This window comes from Tachypleus tridentatus, chromosome 1, assembly GCF_004210375.1.
Source record: "Tachypleus tridentatus isolate NWPU-2018 chromosome 1, ASM421037v1, whole genome shotgun sequence".
Lineage (NCBI taxonomy): Eukaryota > Metazoa > Arthropoda > Merostomata > Xiphosura > Limulidae > Tachypleus > Tachypleus tridentatus.
In genome coordinates this window covers 7,043,979-7,071,794 of record NC_134825.1, presented here as the reverse complement: position 1 = coordinate 7,071,794, position 27,816 = coordinate 7,043,979, and the positions used below count along the sequence as shown (strand labels likewise).

General features: G+C 32.4%; 1 protein-coding gene and 1 pseudogene across 2 annotated transcripts; both read left to right on the top strand.

Annotated features, from left to right (window-relative positions):
• Window positions 1–523: 523 nt before the first annotated feature.
• LOC143223369 (myeloperoxidase-like) lies at window positions 524–13,927 on the top strand (annotated as a pseudogene). Its single transcript, XR_013012886.1, has 7 exons — window positions 524–951; window positions 2,489–2,715; window positions 8,989–9,136; window positions 10,413–10,526; window positions 11,232–11,365; window positions 11,910–12,636; window positions 13,788–13,927. The product of XR_013012886.1 is annotated as a myeloperoxidase-like (transcript).
• LOC143223320 (chorion peroxidase-like) lies at window positions 12,662–19,895 on the top strand. The gene is made up of 5 exons (XM_076451202.1): window positions 12,662–12,738; window positions 13,788–13,957; window positions 15,065–15,173; window positions 18,485–18,535; window positions 19,764–19,895. The coding sequence occupies exons 1-5, from the start codon at window positions 12,662–12,664 to the stop codon at window positions 19,768–19,770; spliced, it is 414 nt and encodes a 137-aa protein (XP_076307317.1). The 3' UTR covers window positions 19,771–19,895.
• The last annotated feature ends 7,921 nt before the right edge of the window (window positions 19,896–27,816 follow it).

Sequence of the window (27,816 nt, the reverse complement as noted above, 5' to 3'; positions counted from 1 at the left end):
TATTTTTCTTATTAATTTTATAGAGAAATTATTGTGATGATGTGTTAAGAAAAGTGTTAACATTAGACTTTTTTCAGTGAAGATTTGTTTGTTTGTTTTTTGAATTTCGCACAAAGCTACTCGAGGGCTATCTGTGCTAGCCGTCCCTAATTTAGCAGTGTAAGACTAGAGGGAAGGCAGCTAGTCATCACCACCCACCGCCAACTCTTGGGCTACTCTTTATCAACGAAAAGTGGGATTGACCGTCACATTATAACGCCACCACGGCTGGGAGGGCAAGCATGTTTGGCGCGACGCGAGCGCGAACCCTGAATTACAAGTCGCACGCCTTGCGCGCTTGGCCATGCCGGGCCTTTCAGTGAAGAAAGTGCGAGAATATCAGACGTTTTGAATTACGAAACAAAGATTTAGAAAAAAAGATTTAGGACTTTGTGGTTGACTGAAAATTTGTTTGGTAATATAAAAATAACAAAGATAACAACATTTTATTTCAATTACTTAAGGTAGTTCTTATTCTGGTAGCTGAGTCATAAATCTGAGGGCTTATAACGCTAAAAATAGTTTGTGTTTTTATATATACCTGCAGTAAACATAGTACAAGATAGTCTATTATGTAAATTATGCTTAATATACAACACAATTTATTTTCTGGCTGTCAGGCCCTCTGTTGATTACTATTTGTGTTATGAATACAAAATAATTATTCATTTATAATATGACAAAGACTAGGTTTAGTTAATAAGGATATACCGAACCTGGAAAACATCAAGTTGGAAGGAACAAAGCTCCAACATATTAAGGAGGAGGAAGCAAAGAGGTCAGTGAACACCAACTGTGACAAAAGGGTCAAGTTCCGAACAATTGACGGATCATGTAATAATCTGAAACACCGTGACTGGGGAGCTGCGTTAAGTTGCATGAACCGTATTCTTCCAGCTGACTACTCAGATGGTACGTCATTTCCGAGTCGGGTTTCATTACTTATCGTGACAAGAAGGAAAGTTCGTTCTGTGGTCTGTTCTCAGAACAAAAATGTTTAAAAGATTCAAAATAGAATAACATGTAGTTTTGTAGCAGACAAGTAGTTATGTTCTGATCGCAAGCTGGCATTAAAATAATGCGAGTAAAATGTCAATAGATGTGATAGAGGCTCCTGAACATTTATTTAGGGTTGCCTTTGATAACTTTACCAATGGTGTTTCAGCTGTCGATTTCTGGTTCTCTTCTGATGATTCCAACAAGGTTTTGAGTATTTCTCTTACATTATTGAAAGTATCTGAATGTTCCTGAATCAGAACTTCAATCTTTTTCCACTATAAGATTTTTTGCATGAATTGAAGTTGATTTTATGGCTGATTCTGATGTTTTTATTGCAATTGTTCGTAATACAGTTCTTAACTGTAATGGCCCGGCATGGCTAGGTGGGTTACAGCGTTCGACTTGTATTCCAAGGGTCACGGGTTCGAATCCCTGTCACACCAAACATGCTCGACTTTCAGCCGTGGGGACCTTATAATGTGACGGTCAATCCCACTATTCGTTGGTAAAAGAGTAGCTCAAGTGTTGGCGGTGGGTGGTGATGACTAGCTACCTTTCCTCTAGTCTTAAACTGATAAATTAGGGACGGCTAGCGCAGATAACCCTCGAGAAGCTTTGCGGGAAATTCAAACAAAAAAAATCTTAACTGTAATACCTGTTTTCTTTTGCTTTTTGTTATTACTGTATTTATGTCGATGCAAGCTGTCTTTGCGACTCGTTTCCATAACCTAATTAGGTTTTCTCTGATGTATTTGACATAAAGAGTCGTAGCGTTCATAGAGTTGAGAACTGATTTAATCTTTAAGGTTTGTATTTTTTTTCTAAAATTCTTTTTAGTTCATCCAATATAGTGTTTGTAGTGTTTATATTGAATGTTATTTGTATAATACATTACAAAATTTCTGGTTTCTGTTGCATAGAGTATGCAGTTTGTTTTTTAATTTCGTGCTAAGCTACACGAGGGCTATCTGCGCTAGCCGTCCTTAACTTAGCAGTGTAAGACCAGAGGGAATGCAGCTAGTCATCACCCCCCATGGCTAACTCTTGGGCTACTCTTTTGCCAACGAATAGTGGGATTCACCGTCAGATTATAACGCGTCCACAGCTGAAAATTCAAGGATGTTTGGTGTGACGGGGATCCTAACCCGTGACCCTCAAATTACGAGTCGCATGCTTTAACCACCTGGCCATACCAGGCCCTGTTATCTATTAACAGAACACCTATAAAACAATAGTGGACGTTTTTTTTTAATTCTTACATCGTAGAATTACGTAAATATATTTTTCATGATTACAAAAAAATGAATTGTTTTAGACTACATGTTTTATTACCTTTTGCTGTATTGTTTGTCAACAGTTCTTGTCTTTTATTTGGGTAATGATAACAACAATAAAACGTCTGTCAGACTTGTTAAACTGTTATCATTTATAACAAAACACTAATTTTCAGGTGTGTCCAATCCCCGTAAAGCTTCCTCTGGAAATGACCTTCCTAGTCCAAGGTTAGTGTCCACTACCATTCATTTCCAAAAAGACGTAGCAGCACGAGACTTCACACATCTTCTGATGCAGTGGGGTCAGTTTCTGGATCACGACATCACACTCACTCCTTCTTTCAGCTTTCCAGAAGAGGAAGTGGATTTGGGTCAGAATTTACTTTCTGATGATGACTTATGTTAACCCAAGTATAACTGAATAAATTCATACTATATCTGTGATTTATAAATGATACTTATAAAATTAGTATATGTTACATTTCACCAAATTAACCTTTGTTATTTATTGGTTAAAATATGATCCGGGCGTTGCATGAGGGCAGTGTGCCCGGACTGTGAATCCAAGTGTTTTTGTTTCACATTCCGTTGAAAAAAAAACTTACTTTGACAACACAGGTGTACTCTAGGAATGATGGCCAAATACATTTGTTGAGTCACGTAAGGGCACTTTGTATAGTCAAGTACCTATCGAGTTTTCATTGGTTGGTGTATTTGATGCCATTTTTATGGTTGGTATAATTAAAATTTTGAACTGGATTTAATTTTTTAATTGACAAAAAGCCCTTTACTTTATTGTGTTTGCCCAAACAGTGTAAGGTTTAGACCTTTCTTATGTGATTTTTGTAAAAAACACCTTTGCTGATAATAATCTATAAGAAGAAGAAATAATGTTTTTAATTATACGTATCAAAGTATTAACAAGAGGTACACTGAGGTTAATCGCGCTACAGGTCCGAAACTACATTTTAACCTTTATAAGAATCATGTTTCAATCTTGGATTGCACTTGGAACTTTATAAGAACTATGTTTAAGGTCCCGCACTGCTTTTTAACCTCTACAAGAAGAGTGTTTCATATTCCTTACTGCATTTAACTTTTATAAGAATCATCATTCAAGTTCCACAGTGAACTTGGAGCTTCACTAAAGTCATGTTTTAGGATCAATTCTTCAGTTAAGACAAAAAGTGTTCGTACCCCTGCGTCGTGAGTAGTTTTTCCTCATACCTAGGATAATGAAAGTATAATATATTATACATATCATAATAACACACATGCACATAATTTTTTATGTAAATTGAACGACAAATAAACTGTTTATAAACAAATAACCAAACATAGGAGGGGCAGAAAGTGTTCGTGCGTCTACTTTAATGATCAGTTATGTAGCCTTACAGGTGAATTAATTGGCGCAATCTCTCCTCATAGTCCTCCATGATCATTTGACAGTACTCGACTGGTAATTTAATCCATTCTTCTTTACAAAAGGCCTTTTGCAAGTTTTTTGAATGACGCTGATGAACCCTGGTTTTCAACTCATGCCAAATGTTTTCAATTGGGTTGAGATCGGGTGACTGCGATGGCCACTCCAGAACGCTTATATGGTTCCTCTGCAGCCAGGATTGCACATATTTCGATGAGTGCTTAGGTTCATGGTCGTGCTGGAGGATCCAACGACGCCCAAGCCGCAAGTTTGAGCATCATTCTTGATATAAGTGCCTAATATATTAACATACTCTTCCTTTTTCATGATTTTGTTGACGCGGTAAAGGCTGCCTACACCAGAAGAGCTGAAGAAATCCTATAGCATGATCGAGCCACCTCCATGTTAAATTGTAGGGATGGTGTTTTTTGGAAGATTTCGTTTCCCCTTCTTATGGAAAATATTGCGAAAATGATTGTGGCCGAAAATCGTTTGACCAAAGAATACTCTTCCAATAGGTAAAGGGTTTATCTATATGCTTTCTTGCATACCTCAATCTTGCTTCTAAATGAACAGGCTTTAAATATGGAGTTCTACGAGGACGGCATGCTTTTAACCCAGAAGAGCGTAACATGTTCCTAACTGTAGAGGTGCTTACTTCAATCCCAGTTTCCCTTACCAGTTTCTGTATGTCATTACGTGTTAAACGAGGGTTCCTACTCTCTGAAATTTTGGTGGGGCGTCCGGAACGAGGGAGGTTAACAGTTGATGCTGTGAGCTTAAACTTGGCAATTATGCTTTGATCAGTAGATTTCGGCACAGTAAGTTATGTAGCAATACCGGAAAGAGACACACGAGACTTGTATTTTACAATAATTCAGTTTTTTTAAATCACTGGACAGTTATTTCCTGTTTGCCATGATGACCAAGCAGATAATGATAAAGATGTCGCTAAATTGCCGGAAGTTCATTTTTTGCTGGCTAAATTTCAATAATTATGAACCCAGTGTCTAGTTCTAGAATGGTATAATGTAGTTTATTTCCCAACTTAAACAAAATATTTATGGGAATAACAGTTTTTTCACACGTTTTGAAAAGTACTAACACTTTCTGCTCCTCCTATTTTTGGTTATTTGTTTATAAACAGTTTAGTTGTCGTTTAATTTATATAAAAATTATGTAGATGTGTGTTAGTATAATATTTATAATGAACCATACGTCTATTAGCCTAATCGTGATACTTTTTAAGTTATGAGCAAAAAACTACTCGGGACACAGGGGTACAAACACTTTCTGTCGTAACTGTATGGAATTTTATTAGAACTTCCTTTCGAGGATCCAGACTGCACTTGAAAATTTATAAGAACCGTATTTGAAACTTTGTAAGAATCATATTTAAGATTTCATAATATATCTGGAACTTTATAAGAATCATGTTTCAGGTCCAATAATATATTTGGAACTTCATAAGGACCATGTTTATTAGTTTTTATGTATGGATCGGATTCTTTATAGTATCTCTTCGAATACTTGGTAATACATTTCAACAATAAACAAATGACACAAAATCCACTTGTTTCAAAATACTATATTAAAACAAGTAAAAAGTATTTACAAATGTACCTCACAGTTTTAGTCATAACAGTTGTATCTAGAGCTTTAAGTAATTGTCTGTTTTTCGTAAAAGTATATGTGAACAGGCTGGTTCAGTCACTCTGGAGCACAATTCGATAATACATTATTCTCATATGTCACTGTTATTGCAATACAACGTGTTATAACTTCACTTTAAAACCGCCACTATATACTCTCTCCAGCTTATTCAAGATCACTCAGTCTAAATCTTGGTTTGGTTTGTTTTGAATTTCGCGCAAAGCTACAAAGGGCTATCTGCGCTAGCCCTCCCTAATTTAGCAGTGTAAGACTAGAGGGAAGGCAGCTAGTCATCATCACCCACCGTCACCTCTTAGGCTACTCTTTTACCAAAGAATAATGGGATTGATCGCAACATTATAACGCTCCCACGACTGAAAAGGCGAGCATATTTGGTGCGACGAAGATTCGAACTCGCGACTCTCGGATCACGAGTGGTGTGCCTTAACCACCTGATCATGCCTGGTCCAGTCTTGATCTATCTATCGAAGTAAATTTCTGATGTGTATTTACATCCCGGCATACATTTTTAAAGTTCCAGCACTACTAGTATGGTGAAATAATATTCAAATAAAACAACAAGAAACACTAAGTATTTTCTAGTAACATGATCCAATAATATAACGATCACCAGTTCATAACTATTGAGCGATACAACGTAAGATTCGTAAACAGTTACATAAAAATCTGTGATAAACTTTTGCTTCTAAAATGACTAAGCTTAACATTTATAGTATATAAATCTCATCAAAAACACCTTAGGTGTGAAAAAAGTGCAAACAAACAAAAAAAGAAGATTGAGCATGCAACTTAAAGAAATGAAATCAAAATTAGAGGCCGACCTGATAGCTTCACTTAGAGCATTGATAACAATGTTACAGTAAATATTTGTTTATTAGTTAGCTAGGCCTCTTTTTTGTTCATCATGAGGCATGATGGTGGATAAACAAAAAATATAGTTTAGCTAACTAATGAATGAATATTTACTGCAATATTCTTTTCAATGATCTAAGTGTAGCTGTCAGTTTGGTCAATAATTTTGATTTCATTCCTTTAAGCTGCATGATCAATCTTCTTTTTTTTTGGTCTCACCTTTTCACACCCAAGGTGTTTTTAATAGATATCATGACGTTTTGTCAAAGCACAATAAAAACCAAAGCAAATTGTTACGTATTGTCATTTACTTCGGAAGAGTCTCCAATTTATTACATAATGTACGTTACGTTTGCTATCTCAAATAACTGGAAATATGAATTTAGAAGTTAATTAACTGTTAACATGTTTTAAATTTATTGTATTTGCCAACAAGACTGATACACACAATTTCCCTTCTTAATGAAGAACGAATTAATTCTGAGTTGTTATTTTTGATTCTCGCTTAAGTTAACGACGTCTTTTATTAGCTAGCCTCACATCTTCACAAGCTGACTTTTGCCGGCGAAGATATTTGATGTAATCGCAGAAACAACAGCATTCCAAGTAATTCACTGAAGTTAAACGGTTTGTAAGTCTATAAACGTTCCTGGACAAGTTCTCTAGTTTTCCGATTGATAGACGTTAATCACAATTACAGTCTCGTAGGCCTGTAGCCCATTGACTGTAGCTGTCCAATAATATACTCGTTTTCCGTCACTCAGCTAGCCGCTTTTTATAGGAATCATGCAAGTTTATAGAAATTTCGATAATATTTTCGCGCGCTTTCGTCAAAAAAGTATTGTTGATTCTCACTTTCAAGAAGGTTCTACAGATCTGGAATGTGCAATACACAATTAAGGATATATGTCACAGGCGCAAAATAAACAACAAACTATATAGAAACAATCGTAGACACTAAAATAAATGTGTAACGGTAAATCCGTTACAAAGTCAAAAAGTTACACTAGATAGTGACTACTATTAGCTTTAGGATCGCAACCTTATTATTCGTAACAGACCTGTACTTTACAGAACCAACCAGATTATTTAGAATATATAAAGGTAGTTTTCCTCTCTAAAACAATATTAATAACTTCCTTTATACTCTTTACACTAACGCCATGGAATTTAGATTAAAGTTTCTTGTCATCATCCGCATGCAATCCGTAAAGCATCTTTATTTATGCTTATTGCGATCAAAGACTGGTAACTTGTTTTCAGAGTATAATTTTTTTCTGTGTTTTATGTTTAATATCATGTGACGCTAAACTCTCTTTAACTATGAGATTTGCATAGAATTTAGCAAACGTGTGCATAAAATTTTAGCAGTGGATAACAAATAATAACCGTCCACCTGTATCATTTCCTGGAAAACTTGCTAATTTTGTTTGCTTGGCCTATCCAGTACTTATGTATTTGTATGTGCTTCCACCCTATAGTTTGTTGCTCTAAATTAGCCGTCTTTCATCTGAATGAGAAAACAATTAAAAACGACGCACTTTTACTTTTGGATGAAGCTGCATTCAATATTTTAGACCCATAACTCACTTGACTTTTTGCGTAGACGTGTGCAAAAAATTGTTCAGAACTGAGTGATCTTTGTTGAATAACTTTTCACATGTAGCTTATATGTAGACCAAATCTGACTTCTAATTGTAGGGTGTAAAACTTTATCAGGGTTCAAGATTTGCAAAAAAACAATCCATAAAACTTAAATATGTTTTCTTTATCAAGTAAAGTTTTGTGCTTTCGGTGCGAATGAAAGAAAAATAAAATAAAAATAAGAATAAATTCAATCAAAATTGGAGATTTTATATTTAGGCTTAGTTTCATAATTAGCTACTTTCTTAAATGTTCTGCTTTTGAGTTTTTGATGTAAATATTAATTATTGTTTTCTTATAATGCGTACATTTGGGCGCTTGTTGTATGACTTAAGTACACATCCATCAAAGAGTTTATTAATTTGGAATATTAATTTCAGAAGTTTCTAAAACAGTAATTTTTCAAGAACTGAAAGATATAAGTGTTTTGACATTTGTTCACAAATTTGAAGCGCATGAGTTCAATTCAGAGTAACTGACGGTCACGTTGCTGTTAGGAGATACCTTTAATGTTTGTTTATCTTGGGATTACAAAGCTACGCAAGTGAGGATTACTGCCCAATTCTACATATATTAAGCCTAACTTAGAGTAGTGATTGCGTCACGACGAAAGATACTTCTTGATATGTTTGACAACGATGTTATTTTGATATATCGGGGAAGTAAGAGTTCAATACTGTAATGGTTTTGAAATACTTTGTATAAACGATTGTACTCGCTTAATTCTATGACAATTGTATCAGTTGAGTACTGATGTGGATGACTGAGTTAAAGCTGTTTGTTTTCTGGACTGTATTGTTTTATTCTAAAGCTCCAAGAAGAACGACTGATTGCTGTGCACCAAACACCCGCCAAAACTCACAATGCTTCCCACTAGCCATTCCACCTGACGATCCTTTTTTTCTCACAGTTTAATATCCGATGCATGGATTTTAGAAGATCTGCAAGATGTTTGCGATCAAAGCCTGATAACTAGAGTATAATTTTTTCTGTGTTTTGTGTTTAATGTTGGGTATAGTAATAATCTATTACATTATAGTATTAACAGGTACATTAAACGATGTGCTTTCCGATGTTTTTTAGGCCAAACCTAAGAAAAGTAATCAATTATTTTTTCCATCGCTCTCAGGTCAACGAGAACAGATCAACCAAATTACATCATTTATAGACGGTTCTCAAATCTACGGGAGTTCGTTGAACGAAAGTCTAGCATTAAGAATGCTGCAGAATGGTAAGAACATTACTATTTCTTCTGATAGTTCTTACACGTACTTTGATGTTCCAACAATTCATCATATCAGGGACAAGTATTTATTTTAGTGGCCCGGCAAGGTCAGGTGGTTAAGTCACTCGACTCGTAATCTGGGGGTCGCGGTTTCGAATCCCCGTCACACCAAACATGCTCGCCCTTTCAGCCGTGGGGGTGTTATAAGGGTGACGGTCAATCCTACTATTCGTTGGTAAAAGAGTAGCCCAAGAGTTGGCGGTAGGTGATGATGACTAGCTGCCTTCCTTCTATTCTTACACTGCTAAATTAGGGACGGATAGCCCTCGTATGCTTTACGCGAAATTCAAAACAAATCAGTTTATTACTAGACAGCATGATAATTCAGTTTTAACATCGTGAATAATGCGTAATATATTCACATTATCCTAGCATTACTGGTGCTTGGTGTTCGTAAGAAATTTAAAGTAACTAGCCAAATATAGATAAATCATTAACGTATTAAATATGTTACTAACTAAACTTATCACTGTGTCATAAAGGACTGGCTTCATACACACACACACTTTGTCACGTGATGCCTTCAAGTTATGGTGTAGATTTACGGTTTGATGATTTCAAAACATATTTTACAATTTTAATAAATACTTTTTTGGTATTTTTAATTTCTTTAGTAGCTCTATTTTCTAAGTATATTTATTTTTTTTGTTTTCATATACATTTTTAAGTGTGTTTGTAAATATACATATATATTTTTTCAGCTCCACTTTTTAAGTATATTTGATTATTTTCCAGCTTAGTTTCTACGTACAGTAAAAGCTTTATTATCCGGCACGTGCCAGAGTTGGGTAGTGACGGAAAAATTCTGGTTACGAAACCTTTTCTCTTTTACATGAAAATTTCTAACACCTTGTTAGCATTCTTCAGTACAATACTTCTACATCATCTATAAAAATAACAGTCTTATACAGTGATAAGTGTTCTTACACCGTCAACTGAACAAAAGTATTTGTAATGTAAGTACAGTATCATAAATGTGAATCACAGTACAGACAACTAACAACTGAAATTCTATCTAAAGAAAGAACTAAAACAAAGTCACAGCAGTTATACAAAGTTACGTCCAGTATTTGTATTGGGAGATACTGAAATTTTCATTCATAAGGGCTTTTCGGTTGCGAAGATGGTAGAAGACAAAGCTTCTAATTTAAGTATATTTAACTTTTTTCAGTAATTAAATTTTGTAGGTGAACTTAATAAGTATATTTATTTTATTTTTCAGGCCTACTGAAGACCCAGGTAGACGACCATGGAAGAGAATTACTTCCTGAGTCACCTAGTGCGGAGTCAGATGACTGCAGTGATGTGGCTAATAACAGAATTTGTTTTCTGGCAGGTAAACCATTTGTGTGCTATCTCATATATTCTTTCATCAAATCATTTCTACCTGACCTCAAACTCATAATATTTTGTCATTATTTTGTATAAAAGATACCCCAACCAAAACACTAATTTTTTTTCCGTAAAATTTGTGTAATTTGTAAGATAGAAATTTGGTGATATTTTATTGTTTTTAGTAATTATTAACGTATTTCGATTATGATGAAACAGCATTTATGGATGAAAAACCCAATTATTAAATACCTGATTATAATTACTCGTCAACAAAATGTTTTATTATGTCTTTCACGATTTTTCATATTTCATTTGTTATTAAGTTCAAAGCTACACAATAACTTAGTTATGCTGTTACCACCACGGGTATCGAGACTCCATTTTTAGCATCATCAGTGCAAGGCAACTCAAATCAGAAACCAGAACTTTAGTTAGGCCTAAAATTTATAAACATGAAACATTAATTAGGTTTACTGAATCAGTCTTAAACTGTGATTATGTTAGCAATATCAGTCAACAATAGTTTAGTTATACTTGAGTAGGATGATCATATAGTAATAAGATCAAAGTAACAACAGATTAGTTCGGGAAAACTGTTTTAAGGGAAAATTGTTTAAATATATAAAATTTGAACCTGAACGAGCTAAAGACAGAACAGCTTGTACGTTTTCAAGAAATATAATTTGGGTTGAATCGTATCAATTAGGTGATGAAAGAGTTAACGAACAACCAGGACTTACGTCTATACACACTATCTGGCTAAGACAACACAATCGCGTAGCTCGTTAGTTGAAACAACTAAGCCCTTCGTGGGATGATGAAACACTATCAGGAAGCAAGGTACGTTCACCAGTTCATTTTTATCCCGTACGTCCTGCCTTCTTCTCAACCGCAAAGCGACAAAACTTGCAGTTTATTGATCGAAGGAACCTAACATGAAGACGTCACCTAATTATATTAACATTAGGAAAATATTTCATTTATCAGTCGAAAGGCTAAAGCAGAAACTTTACGTAAAATTGGTATTAGGTAAGGCATCTTCAGGTACGTCTTTGTTACGTTTATTTGTTACAACTATTCAGAAAGTAAATAAATTACTAAAATAGTTTTGTATCAGATGTAAAAATCAAATACCTGTCAGATGAATGCTATGTTCGTTGCCTGATCGTTTAGCTTTGTTTCATATTATCAAGATCTCTCTGTCTGTTGATCACTGCTGCACAGAAACACTTCAGTCAGAAACACAGTCTTATATCAATGGTAAAGTCGCCAAATAATTATGAAATAAATGCTGTATTCGTTGTCTGATCTCTCATCTTAAATGAAAGATTAGTTATTTTATGTATTTTCGTATTAAACAACAATTAATATATCTACATTACAGACGGATTGTTGGTGCTCAGCTGCAAATGATCACATACAATGAGTTCCTGCCAGTCGTACTTGGTCCTAAATTTTACCAAACATTCAACCTAAAGCCACTGAGTTCTGGTTACACTTTGTATTGGAAGAAAAAAGACCCTACCGTCATGAACGAGTTTTCTACGGCATCTTTCCGTTTGGGCCATACACTAATTCAGAACAAATTTGAAAGGATAAATTCGTCTGACATTTTAAGCAATATGGAACTTCAAGATAATTTCTTCTTTCCTTTTGAACTGTATCACGGGGAACTAGACCTACTTTTGCGGGGCCTGATGACAGGAAAAAGCTCAAGAATTCGACCCATATTTATCTACTAGCGTTACCAATCACCTATATAAGCGTCAAGGAGAAGCGTACGCATTGGACCTAGCCGCCTTAAATATTCAAAGAGGGCGAGATCACGGCATACGTAGTTACGTTGCTTATTTGGAATATTGTTTCGACAAACATTTTACTAATTTCGATCATCTTAAGCTCACCTTGAAAAAGGACTAAAGCATTTCAAAAACCTTTACGAGTGAGTTAAATGTTTATTGAAGTGTTGTTCAACTCTCAAGTGGTGTCTATTTATATGTTCTGAAGAAAAAATTGTGATAACGGAGTAACTAAATATATTAGGGTAAAATATGCATAACTGAGCTGTGATCTGGACGCAGAAAGCAGAGAGAGGTCACTCAAACAATCGAGTAAGTTATTGTTTGTTCCTTCGGGATGTTTTTCTGGATTTACCCACCAGATCCTGTTAAGTGTCCGAATCTTTGCCACATGTTTATTTCTAGAGAGGAATCGTGGAACAGTTTGTTTCATAACTGAAAGATGCTCACTGTGTTGTCACACACAAAAAAAAATCTCTCTATAACAATTTTTATTTGTAAAAGCTTTTTACAATCTGGTGAAGCATAACTATAACCAATTATACTTTTCATAAGGCAGTAATTTTAACTTATTTGTTTTTGAATTTCGCGCAAAGCTACGCGAGGGCTATCTGCGCTAGCCGTCCCTAATTTAGCAGCGTTAGAGAAAAGGGAAGACAGCTAGTTATCACAAACCACCGCCAACTCTTGGGCTACTCTTTTACCAATGAATAGTGGGATTGACCATCACATTATAACGATCCCACGGCTGAAAGGGCGAGCATGTTTGGTGCGACGGGGATTCGAACTCGCGACCCTCGGATTACGAGTCGAACACTTTAAACCCACCTGGCTATATCTAGGCGTAATTTTAGCCTATTATATTTTTAATATTATATTCTTAGTCTCGTAGGGATTACCAAGAATTAGAAGCGTGTATAATAATAGAATTTCAACCACATTATATATATTCGTCACATCCATGGTCGACGACTCTCTATACTTAATGTGTTATAACTGTAATAATTTCACACATTGTTTATACTTTTTAATAATTACACTTTATATTTTTTACCATCGTTTTTTTAATATTTCATGTGTTATTAAACATCCTTTTTATGAAATTATATTAAACTACAGTTAATTAAAGAGGTATAACGACTGGCCATTAACGGGCTGTATCTGGCTGCACAACCGAGTTTATCCGGCCTGCGCCTCATTATTAATTACGTATTATATTTCATGTTATGCATAGAACGAAAATTATTACGGAATAAAGTTTAAGGAAAGATCCCCATTCCAATAAATCGTGAAATTAATCACTTCTTACCCACTCTTCTACGTTCTATAGCTAAAGTATAGACACCGCTTTAAAATATGCGACACAAAAAAGATTAATGTGTCGCATGATACCATAGTGGAGTTTTGTTTTAAATAGAATTATCTGATCAGTTTAGTATTTATTTGTATTATCATTTTTACAGAAAAGTTGAAGATATCGACTTATTTTCGGCGGGTGTTAACGAGCGTCCTCCACGTGGAGGAATAGTTGGTCCAACGTTCGGCTGTATTATTGGTATCCAGATTGGTCTGCTGAAGTTTGGCGATCGCTATTATTTTGAGCACGAAAACCAATCTGGATCTTTTACCCCAGGTAACATAATTTGTAGTCAGTGTAAACAAAACTGTACGAAAAAAAATATTACAAATTTTAAAACATGAGTCATCAATTATTTTCATAATTGCTAGTAACTGTTAAGCCTATTTATGGTAAACTGGAAGGTGTAAAGTCATCTCTCTGGCTTAGACCAATTAATTTATTTGTGTTCGTTAATCAAATATGAGTTTATATGTTAATAGAATTTAATACTTGGAAAATTTGAAACGAAGGTTGAAAATGGATAGAAAATTAAAAACAAGAGGCCTCATGAATAATACTCATATCTGAAAACTTTCCAGGTTTAACTTGGAGTCTCGGCATTTATTAAACTTATCGGAGCTCCGATTAATTAGGCAAAAGAAAAGTCTTTGAGGAGAGGGAGGGAGATAGATCCAAAAGTTTTCACGTATAATAATAGTAAAAGATTTATGACAGAAGATGTTACAACTAGGCATAGTATGACAGAAGACGGTAAGATAGTATCAGATGACAGTAGCTCTCTTAATTAGGCGTATTATGGCTGAAAACACTAGGACTTGGTGTGTATGACAGAAAACATTATAAATGTTATAACTGGGTATATCATGGCAGAAGATGGTTTGGCTACATGTGCTATGACAAAAAACATTATATCTAAGCGTGTTATGATAGAAAGCGTTATGACTTGGAATGTTATATGAATAATAATACATTTCAATTAGGCGTGTTGTGATAGCAGACATTCTGATTAAATGTTTCAAGACTATGTGTATCATGATAGGACACTACACCTTGGCATGTTGTTTCAAAACACCTTATGTCTAGACATGCTATGATAGAAGACGTTACACAGAGTAATGTAATGACATAAATACATTGTGACTAGACGTGCCGTGATAGAAGACGTTACACCTAGTCATGTAATGACAAAATACATTGTGACTAGATGTGCCATAATAGAAGACGTTACACCTAGTCATATTATGACAAAATACCTTGTGACTAGACTTGCTGTGATAGAAGTCGTTATTACTTTGCTGGAAATGACACGTATGTTTAAATGGTTATTTTCCAGCTGTTTTTTGTTTCATGACTATAGGATTGTGTCTTCTATTATTACAGACCAGCTGAGAGAAATAAGGAAGACAACGTTATCTAGAATTCTCTGTGACAACAGTGATGGATTCCAAAATATTTCAAGGCTACCCTTTCGACCAGAAAATTACGAAGGGTGCGTCTATAAAATCTAGTTCATGACATTTATTCATAATAAATACACCGATTAACTGAATCGCAGATGAACATATGTAATAATTCATTTTGTCTGCCTCACAAGGTGACACTAAATTCAGTCACTCATCATTTCAGTAAGTCTCTTATTAACTAAGTTACTTTCACATTTTGTTATATCATGACTTGTTTTATACTTATTAGATAAAGCTTTTTAAAATTTTTCATCGTGACAAATTGACAAGTATTTTCTAGCAAACAAATATCTAAATTAAAGTGTTAAAAAGTACAGTTTAGAACAATACATTACGACTTTAACGATTATATGAATATTTCATGTATTATTTTTAATTGGATTGAATGAAGAGAAGTCTTGAAGCTGCGACAGCGCTACTAAAGAACTAAAAATCAATATAAAAAGAAACAATAATTCAGTTATGTATATATTATTTATTATAACTTTAAAACCAGCCGAAACAAAAATAAATTTTAAAAAATAATAAACAAAAACCGTTGCACTAATTATAAAGAAATTGCAAATCAAACTTTCTTATTTGATAATTAATTTGAGACATAAAATATTCAATAATTTGCAGATTTCTAAAATTATTCATCAATCTATAAAAAATAATATATTTTCTTGTAAAACTAATAGCCTACCGTCAGTTATAAATACGAAGTTCCAATTGGTCTATTACTATGTAATTATAAAATTTTCTTAACTAATTTAAAAGTAGATTAAGTTAATAACTTACCTTGTGAGTGTGAAAATAGTTGATTTATTGATACTTTTCATAAACATATTGTTACTGGTAACTTGAAAATTATAAAAATAAAATATCACGTGAAATACTCAAAAAAAGATCTGAATACAGAATAGCCACAAAATGTAATGAGAATAATATTCTAAAATATATTTAAAACAATATTGATGAATATATTTTAAAACTTAACTGTATTATATCTTATCCACCTAGATGATTTCTGGAATGGAGGTTTTATGTACTTAAAAAATAATAATTAGATTATCCCATATAAAAGTAAAGAAATACCATACAGATTTATCGTTTCATCAGTTAAAATGTAAGATTCAAGAATTGCAAGAAAATATGTTATAGTTCCCTTTGGTAAGGCTAATTGTAATATTGGTATGATTTGTGAAACGTTTTATGCATTAATTATGATAAAATAAATCAATAGTACACAAACATTTAACTTATTAACCAATCCAACGATACAGTAATTAATAATTTCATTAAAGCTTGTAATAAACTTTATTCTAAACAAAATCCTTATGTAGATTTACCATTTCTTTATACTATTCCAAAACTTCATAAATCTCAAATTGAATTCAGATTTATTTCTAATTCAATAAGAACAGTTATTAAATAACCGGCTATATTATTAAATAAAATTACTTAATATTTTACTTTAAAAAATTAAAAATGTAAGTGTTAATAATAAAAACATGCTTTTTGGATAATTAAAAAATAATCAATCAATTTTAAAATATCTAAAAATTGTGAATAAATGAATAATATTCAAACATTTGAGTTCACCACATTGTTACCCCCAATTTCATTAAAAGTTTTAATCTTTGTTTTAAATTAATTAATAGAACAGTCTTGTTATCCTTTTATACCAGTGGGAGAAAGAAAATATAGCCCCCAAAACATAAAAGACATATTAAGTTTCTGTATTTACAATAATTATATATTTTTCAATAATCAGGTTTTTAAACAAGTAATAGGAGTTCCAATGGGAGATAACTATTCCACTTGTATAGCAAATTTATATCTTTACTGTTGTGAGAATAGATTTATTAAAAATTGAACAAATCCAGAAATTTTTATCTTAATTCACAGATGATATAATTAGTAACAATAATCCTGAAATAAATAATGTTATGAACTATATCAACGGTATTTATCTAGCTAAGTCAGAAATTGAAAATACTTTATATATGTAAAACGGCTGGTTTGGGTTGAGAAAATTTTTATGCAGAGGAGCGAACAACGTTTCGCCCTTCTTCGGTCATCGTCAGGTTCACAATTTTCTCAACCCTAACCAGCCGTTTTTACATATATATTTTTCTCTACAAGTGAGTTTTCTCGTCATCATTGAAAATACTTTAATATCTAATACAGAAGCACATTACTTGTATCAGTATTTCGACATTACTGATAAAATATTGTAAATTATTACAAATTTTACAATATCTGAATAATTGCAAAATTATAACGATTATAAATACTGAATAAATGTGGAAATACTGACACAAAAATTAATAGTTAATGGATTTAATAAAGAAAATAACATCATTAAACTATTCTGAAACAAACATAAGAATGTATTAAATAAATATTAAGAAATAAAAATTTGAGAACTTTTACTGAAATTTTAATAACTATTTTTAGTTATAAATAAAGCTATTTAACAACTTGACACTACTTTAAGCGGATGTACACCTTGACGCATATAATGGCTTTTTAAAAGCATGATAGTCACAGTAGACTTAGCAAATGGGTGGTGATTGGGTGCTATACTAGTTTATTTAAATAACTAGATGGGGCTTTTAAAAACTAGTATAATTCGTTTACTAGGCTACCAGTTAGTATCTTTCTACCATAATAAGGACTGGAATGTTAACTTCAAGATGTACGTTTTTAACTTACTTACCCCCAGGTGGTAGTGTCTTGTTTTTCGTTTTCTTATTTTTATTTCAATTACTTTTTTTTCTTTACTTGGGAGAGCAGTCATTTTCCCACAACTGTCTGCAGGAACTGAAGTGTGATACAGATGTGGGACGACGTTGTGGGCGTAGCACTCACATCTTACTCTTTTAATTTCTATATCTATTGCCACTCCTTTAAGTTATTCCTTTATGTGAGATTGGCGAATGGAGGTTAAGACTGGTAGACGGTGTATCCCCGCCGCAACGTGAGACCTATTTCTCATTCACCTCGAAAACCTGGGGTACATTTTATATCCCACGTTATAGCTTGTACCCTGAGATTTATTTTAATTAGTGCAGCAATTTTTGTTTATTATTTTTAAATTATTTTTTTTCGGCTTGTTTGTAGGTTATAGCAAAGTTATATAATTTGCCAAAGGTTTTAATTTGCTGTTTTTGACGCAGTCCTTCCTTTTGATTGTCTTTACTTAACTTTATCAGTATAAATATATATATATATATGTGTGTGTGGTATTGAAATGTGTCTGTAGTACTATAGCATTTGTGTATATATTTTAATACATTATTGCACCATTGGTTTGTAATGCTGATACGCATATTTATATTTAATTATGTAGAAATGAAGTCGTTTACTGTAATGACCTGCCGGAAATCAACCTAGAACCCTGGTGAGTAAGTGTTACATTACGGTCGGAAATGTTATTAGCAGCTTGTACACTCAGTTGATGAAACAATGTATTCTAATATTGATAAGCAATATAATTTTAAAATGAAGTAATTAGTTAGTAATGCTCGTTACTAAACATATGGTTTTAATTTCATCTATGAAGGTAGCTCGCTTTCATCAGAATTTAATACAAATGATTTCTAGTAAAGTGTACATTAACTTATTAAAAATAATTTTAATTGTTAAATTATTAAATTACTAGTTCCCTAGCGGCACAGCAGTATGCTTGCGGACTTATTACTGCTAGAAAAAAAGGATTTCGATACCCGTGGTGGACAAGACAACCTTTTTGTTTAGCTTTGTATTTAATGACAAACAACAAATAAATGGTTATTAACTAGCCTCTTTCACGGCATGCAGTTTATGAAGTAGTTTAGTTTTGGACCAAAAACACCTACTTGATATCAAATCAAACATTTTGGGGTTTTGTTAAATAATGGATTTGTTATTTCAGCTTTTAAATTACAATTCAGTGTAAAATCAGTAAATGTTTTATAATATTTTATTGGCTAGATGTAAGAGTCAATTTGTAACGTTAAAGACTTGTTCATTAACACGAGAATTTAATGAATTCAAAAATTCATTTAAAAAGCGTAGATTAGACAGGTTTGCGAATTTAAACTTCATAAAAGTTATTTTATTTTAATAAAGTATTTTCCAAAATTCAGCTACACATATTTTGAAATTGATATTTATTTTTTGTCACTTAAGGAGTTTTTACAAACAATTTATTAGATGTATGTTTATCTGTAGTTTAGAACAATGCTACATATAGGGTCATCTGTGCAGTCCAATCATCCATTGTGTTCCACAATGACTGTTAATAATCTCACATTGCGATAGTTCTAGAGAAATCTATAACTTGTGGTTGCCAACATTTTAATCATAACAAAATATGACCTGATTTTAGTGAAAATTATTCGCTTATGTGAAAGCCAATGTGATGGACAAAAATGAATATCATTTTCAGATTCAGCGTACAGGAATAACTGTGGGACATATAAACATTTCAAGACAATAAAACCATTGCAGTTCTGTGTTATTCATATCTTATTATTCTTAACTCTAGCAGATTTTAAATGTTGTGTTTGACTGTTGAAAGAGTAGAAATTACTATGGTTCAATAAACAACTGACGTAAAAGCTTTCATTTCTTGTTCGTTTTTTCAGGTCCTAGGTCTTTTGGCATGGACGTAACGTTCATAAATCTGTTGTTCTGGTCCTTATACATGATGTAATAACCAACTGAGTTGAAAGGACTGTAATACTGTTCGCTATGTTTGAATAAAATTATAAAACAAATTGCCTGGCTATTCATATTAGCACAATAATTGACAGTATATGAATATTTTGTTAGTGTAAACAAACAGGATGATCGAAAACCTCACACTGTAGTAACAGTTTCAACGTTTTTGTCAAGGTAAATGTATTGTCATGGATTTTCACCCATTATTTAAATTAACCACCTGGATTACATTATCAGAAAAGACACAGTTGATAGGGTAAACAGTGCAAGTTTCTTTTTTAAATTAGTTATTTTAGAAAGAAGAACAAAGCTACACAATAGGCTATCTCTGTTCTGCCTATCACGGGGATCAAAAACCGGTTTCTAGTAGTTTGACTCTGACGACTTCACCGGAGGGCAAAGTTTGGTTAGTAATGGCATAAACCAATCATATCCAACACGTTTGTTAACAGTATAATTAATAATTAGATTATAATACACGTGTTGGCACCAATTTTACTGTTCACGATTCAATAGTTAATAACAGTCTAAAGTACTCTAACGGCTGTATTATAACCCACGTGTTAGTACCAGTTATACTGGGTATTATCCACTAATTGACAACAGTCCAAACTAGTGGATATAACTTAAGTGTTGATATCAGTTATATTGTTCATCATCCACTAGTCGATAATAGTCCAAACAAACAGATATATCATAACTCACGTGTTGATACCAGTTATACTGTTCATCATGCAGTAGTTATTAACAGTTTTAAACTAAAAGCTGTATTGTAATTCACACGGTGACACTGGTTCAACTTTTCATTATTCACTAGTTCATAACAGTCTAAACTAACAGCTGTATTATAATTCACGTGGTGACACTAGTTTTACTGTTCATTATTCACTAATTGATAACAGTCCAAATTATTAGCTGTATTATAATTCACATGGTGACACTGGTTATACTTTTCATTATTCACTAGTTCATAACAGTCTAAACTAACAGCTGTATTATAATTCACATGGTGACACTAGTTCTAATTTTCATTATTCACTAATTGATAACAGTCTAAACTAAAAGCTGTATTATAATTCACATGGTGACACTAGTTCTACTTTTCATTATTCACTAATTGATGACAGTCTAAACTAACAGCTGTATTATAATTCACATGGTGACACTAGTTCTACTTTTTATTATTCACTAGTTCATAACAGTCTAAACTAACAGCTGTATTATAATTCACGTGGTGACATTAGTTCTACTTTTCATTATTCACTAGTTCATAACAGTCTAAACTAACAGCTGTATTATAATTCACATGGTGACACTAGTTCTACTTTTTATTATTCACTAGTTCATAACAGTCTAAACTAACAGCTGTATTATAATTCACATGTTGACACTGGATTTACTTTTTATTATTCACTAGTTCATAACAGTCTAAATTAACAGCTGTATTATAATTCACATGGTGACACTAGTTCTACTTTTCATTATTCACTAGTTGAACAGTCTAAACTAACAGCTGTATTATAATTCACGTGGTGACTCTAGTTCTACTTTTCATTATTCACTTGTTCATAACAGTCTAAACTAACAGCTGTATTATAATTCACCAGGTGACACTAGTTCTACTTTTCATTATTCACTAATTGTTAACAGTCTAAACTAACAGCTGTATTATAATTCACATGGTGACACTAGTTCTACTTTTTATTATTCACTAGTTCATAACAGTCTAAACTAACAGCTGTATTATAATTCACATGGTGACATTAGTTCTACTTTTTATTATTCAATAGTCATAACAGTCTAAACTAACAGCTGTATTATAATTCACATGGTGACACTAATTCTACTTTTCATTATTCACTAATTAATAACAGTCCAAACTAACAGCTGTATTATAATTCACATGGTGACACTAGTTCTAGTTTTTATTATTCACTAGTTCATAACAGTCTAAACTAACAGCTGTATTATAATTCACATGGTGACACTAGTTCTAATTTTCATTATTCACTAATTGATAACAGTCTAATCTAACAGCTGTATTGTAATTCATTGGTGACACTGGTTCTACTTTCCATTATTCACTAGTTCATAACAGTCTAAACTAACAGCTGTATTATAATTCACGTGGTGACTCTAGTTCTACTTTTCATTATTCACTTGTTCATAACAGTCCAAACTAACAGCTGTATTATAATTCACGTGGTGACACTAGTTCTACTTTTCAGTATTCACTAATTCATAACAGTCTAAACTAACAGCTGTATTATAATTCACGTGGTGACACTAGTTCTTCTTTTCATTATTCACTTGTTCATAACAGTGCAAACTAACAGCTGTATTATAATTCACCAGGTGACACTAGTTCTACTTTTCAGTATTCACTAATTGTTAACAGTCCAAACTAACAGCTGTATTATAATTCACATGGTGACACTAGTTCTACTTTTTATTATTCACTAGTTCATAACAGTCTAAACTAACAGCTGTATTATAATTCACATGGTGACACTAGTTCTACTTTTTATTATTCACTAGTTCATAACAGTCTAAACTAACAGCTGTATTATAATTCACATGGTGACACTAGTTCTACTTTTCATTATTCACTAATTGATAACAGTCCAAACTAACAGCTGTATTATAATTCACATGGTGACACTAGTTCTACTTTTTATTATTCACTAGTTCATAACAGTCTAAACTAACAGCTGTATTATAATTCACATGGTGACACTAGTTCTAATTTTCATTATTCACTAATTGATAACAGTCTAATCTAACAGCTGTATTGTAATTCATTGGTGACACTGGTTCTACTTTCCATTATTCACTAGTTCATAACAGTCTAAACTAACAGCTGTATTATAATTCACGTGGTGACTCTAGTTCTACTTTTCAGTATTCACTTGTTCATAACAGTCCAAACTAACAGCTGTATTATAATTCACGTGGTGACACTAGTTCTACTTTTCAGTATTCACTAATTGATAACAGTCTAAACTAACAGCTGTATTATAATTCACGTGGTGACACTAGTTCTACTTTTCATTATTCACTAGTTCATAACAGTCTAAACTAACAGCTGTATTATAATTCACATGGTGACACTAGTTCTACTTTTTATTATTCACTAGTTCATAACAGTCTAAACTAACAGCTGTATTATAATTCACGTGGTGACACTAGTTCTACTTTTCATTATTCACTAATTGATAACAGTCTAAACTAACAGCTGTATTATAATTCACGTGGTGACACTAGTTCTACTTTTCATTATTCACTAGTTCATAACAGTCTAAACTAACAGCTGTATTATAATTCACATGGTGACACTAATTCTACTTTTCATTATTCACTAATTGATAACAGTCCAAACTAACAGCTGTATTATAATTCACATGGTGACACTGGTTCTACTTTTCATTATTCACTAATTGATAACAGTCTAAACTAACAGCTGTATTGTAATTCATTGGTGACACTGGTTCTACTTTCCATTATTCACTAGTTCATAACAGTCTAAACTAACAGCTGTATTATAATTCACATGGTGACACTAGTTCTACTTTTCATTATTCACTAATTGATAACAGTCTAAACTAAAAGCTGTATTATAATTCACGTGGTGACACTATTTTTCTTTTCATTGTTCACTAATTGATAACAGTCTAAACTAACAGCTGTATTATAATTCACGTGGTGACACTAGTTCTACTTTTCATTATTCACTAGTTCATAACAGTCTAAACTAACAGCTGTATTATAATTCACGTGGTGACACTAGTTCTACTTTTCAGTATTCACTAATTGATAACAGTCTAAACTAACAGCTGTATTATAATTCACGTGGTGACACTAGTTCTTCTTTTCATTATTCACTAGTTCATAACAGTCTAAACTAACAGCTGTATTATAATTCATATGGTGACACTAGTTCTACTTTTTATTATTCACTACTTCATAACAAACTAACAGCTGTATTATAATTCACGTGGTGACACTAGTTCTACTTTTCAGTATTCACTAATTGATAACAGTCTAAACTAACAGCTGTATTATAATTCACGTGGTGACACTAGTTCTACTTTTCATTATTCACTAGTTCATAACAGTCTAAACTAACAGCTGTATTATAATTCACATGGTGACACTAGTTCTAATTTTCATTATTCACTAATTGATAACAGTCCAAACTAACAGCTGTATTATAATTCACATGGTGACACTAGTTCTACTTTTCATTATTCACTAGTTCATAACAGTCTAAACTAACAGCTGTATTATAATTCACATGGTGACACTAGTTCTACTTTTCATTATTCACTAGTTCATAACAGTCTAAACTAACAGCTGTATTATAATTCACGTGGTGACACTAGTTCTACTTTTCATTATTCACTAATTGATAACAGTCTAAACTAACAGCTGTATTATAATTCACATGGTGACACTAGTTCTACTTTTCATTATTCACTAGTTCATAACAGTCTAAACTAACAGCTGTATTATAATTCACATGGTGACACTAGTTCTACTTTTCATTATTCACTAGTTGATAACAGTCTAAACTAACAGCTGTATTATAATTCACATGGTGACACTAGTTCTACTTTTCATTATTCACTAATTGATAACAGTCTAAACTAACAGCTGTATTATAATTCACATGGTGACACTAGTTCTACTTTTCATTATTCACTAGTTCATAACAGTCTAAACTAACAGCTGTATTATAATTCACATGGTGACACTAGTTCTACTTTTCATTATTCACTAATTGATAACAGTCTAAACTAACAGCTGTATTATAATTCACATGGTGACACTAGTTCTACTTTTCATTATTCACTAGTTCATAACAGTCTAAACTAACAGCTGTATTATAATTCACATGGTGACACTAGTTCTACTTTTCATTATTCACTAATTGATAACAGTCTAAACTAACAGCTGTATTATAATTCACGTGGTGACACTAGTTCTACTTTTCATTATTCACTAGTTCATAACAGTCTAAACTAACAGCTGTATTATAATTCACATGGTGACACTAGTTCTACTTTTCATTATTCACTAATTGATAACAGTCTAAACTAACAGCTGTATTATAATTCACATGGTGACACTAGTTCTAGTTTTCATTATTCACTCAAGTTCATAACAGTCTAAACTAACAGCTGTATTATAATTCACATGGTGACACTAGTTCTACTTTTCATTATTCACTAATTCATAACAGTCTAAACTAACAGCTGTATTATAATTCACATGGTGACACTAGTTCTACTTTTCATTATTCACTAGTTCATAACAGTCTAAACTAACAGCTGTATTATAATTCACATGGTGACACTAGTTCTACTTTTCATTATTCACTAGTTCATAACAGTCTAAACTAACAGCTGTATTATAATTCACATGGTGACACTAGTTCTACTTTTCATTATTCACTAATTGATAACAGTCTAAACTAACAGCTGTATTATAATTCACATGGTGACACTAGTTCTACTTTTCATTATTCACTAGTTCATAACAGTCTAAACTAACAGCTGTATTATAATTCACATGGTGACACTAGTTCTACTTTTCATTATTCACTAATTCATAACAGTCTAAACTAACAGCTGTATTATAATTCACATGGTGACACTAGTTCTACTTTTCATTATTCACTAGTTCATAACAGTCTAAACTAACAGCTGTATTATAATTCACATGGTGACACTAGTTCTACTTTTCATTATTCACTAGTTCATAACAGTCTAAACTAACAGCTGTATTATAATTCACATGGTGACACTAGTTCTACTTTTCATTATTCACTAATTGATAACAGTCTAAACTAACAGCTGTATTATAATTCACATGGTGACACTAGTTCTACTTTTCATTATTCACTAGTTCATAACAGTCTAAACTAACAGCTGTATTATAATTCACATGGTGACACTAGTTCTACTTTTCATTATTCACTAGTTCATAACAGTCTAAACTAACAGCTGTATTATAATTCACATGGTGACACTAGTTCTACTTTTCATTATTCACTAGTTCATAACAGTCTAAACTAACAGCTGTATTATAATTCACATGGTGACACTAGTTCTACTTTTCATTATTCACTAGTTCATAACAGTCTAAACTAACAGCTGTATTATAATTCACATGGTGACACTAGTTCTACTTTTCATTATTCACTAATTGATAACAGTCTAAACTAACAGCTGTATTATAATTCACATGGTGACACTAGTTCTACTTTTCATTATTCACTAGTTCATAACAGTCTAAACTAACAGCTGTATTATAATTCACGTGGTGACACTAGTTCTACTTTTCATTATTCACTAGTTCATAACAGTCTAAACTAACAGCTGTATTATAATTCATTGGTGACACTAGTTCTACTTTTCATTATTCACTAGTTCATAACAGTCTAAACTAACAGCTGTATTATAATTCACATGGTGACACTAGTTCTACTTTTCATTATTCACTAGTTCATAACAGTCTAAACTAACAGCTGTATTATAATTCACATGGTGACACTAGTTCTACTTTTCATTATTCACTAGTTCATAACAGTCTAAACTAACAGCTGTATTATAATTCACATGGTGACACTAGTTCTACTTTTCATTATTCACTAGTTCATAACAGTCTAAACTAACAGCTGTATTATAATTCACATGGTGACACTAGTTCTACTTTTCATTATTCACTAATTCATAACAGTCTAAACTAACAGCTGTATTATAATTCACATGGTGACACTAGTTCTACTTTTCATTATTCACTAGTTCATAACAGTCTAAACTAACAGCTGTATTATAATTCACATGGTGACACTAGTTCTACTTTTCATTATTCACTAATTCATAACAGTCTAAACTAACAGCTGTATTATAATTCACATGGTGACACTAGTTCTACTTTTCATTATTCACTAGTTCATAACAGTCTAAACTAACAGCTGTATTATAATTCACATGGTGACACTAGTTCTACTTTTCATTATTCACTAGTTCATAACAGTCTAAACTAACAGCTGTATTATAATTCACATGGTGACACTAGTTCTACTTTTCATTATTCACTAGTTCATAACAGTCTAAACTAACAGCTGTATTATAATTCACATGGTGACACTAGTTCTACTTTTCATTATTCACTAGTTCATAACAGTCTAAACTAACAGCTGTATTATAATTCACATGGTGACACTAGTTCTACTTTTCATTATTCACTAATTGATAACAGTCTAAACTAACAGCTGTATTATAATTCACATGGTGACACTAGTTCTACTTTTCATTATTCACTAGTTCATAACAGTCTAAACTAACAGCTGTATTATAATTCACATGGTGACACTAGTTCTACTTTTCATTATTCACTAATTCATAACAGTCTAAACTAACAGCTGTATTATAATTCACATGGTGACACTAGTTCTACTTTTCATTATTCACTAGTTCATAACAGTCTAAACTAACAGCTGTATTATAATTCACATGGTGACACTAGTTCTACTTTTCATTATTCACTAATTGATAACAGTCTAAACTAACAGCTGTATTATAATTCACATGGTGACACTAGTTCTACTTTTCATTATTCACTAGTTCATAACAGTCTAAACTAACAGCTGTATTATAATTCACATGGTGACACTAGTTCTACTTTTCATTATTCACTAATTGATAACAGTCTAAACTAACAGCTGTATTATAATTCACATGGTGACACTAGTTCTACTTTTCATTATTCACTAGTTCATAACAGTCTAAACTAACAGCTGTATTATAATTCACATGGTGACACTAGTTCTACTTTTCATTATTCACTAATTGATAACAGTCTAAACTAACAGCTGTATTATAATTCACGTGGTGACACTAGTTCTACTTTTCATTATTCACTAGTTCATAACAGTCTAAACTAACAGCTGTATTATAATTCACATGGTGA

Coding starts and splice junctions, on each gene's coding strand:
- LOC143223320 (XM_076451202.1), top strand. CDS start 12,662: ATGTTTTTCTGGATTTACCCACCAGATCCTGTTAAGTGTCCGAATCTT. Junction 13,958..15,064: donor ATCTGGATCTTTTACCCCAG/GTAACATAATTT, acceptor CTATTATTACAG/ACCAGCTGAGAGAAATAAGG. Junction 15,174..18,484: donor CGACCAGAAAATTACGAAGG/GTGCGTCTATAA, acceptor TTAATTATGTAG/AAATGAAGTCGTTTACTGTA.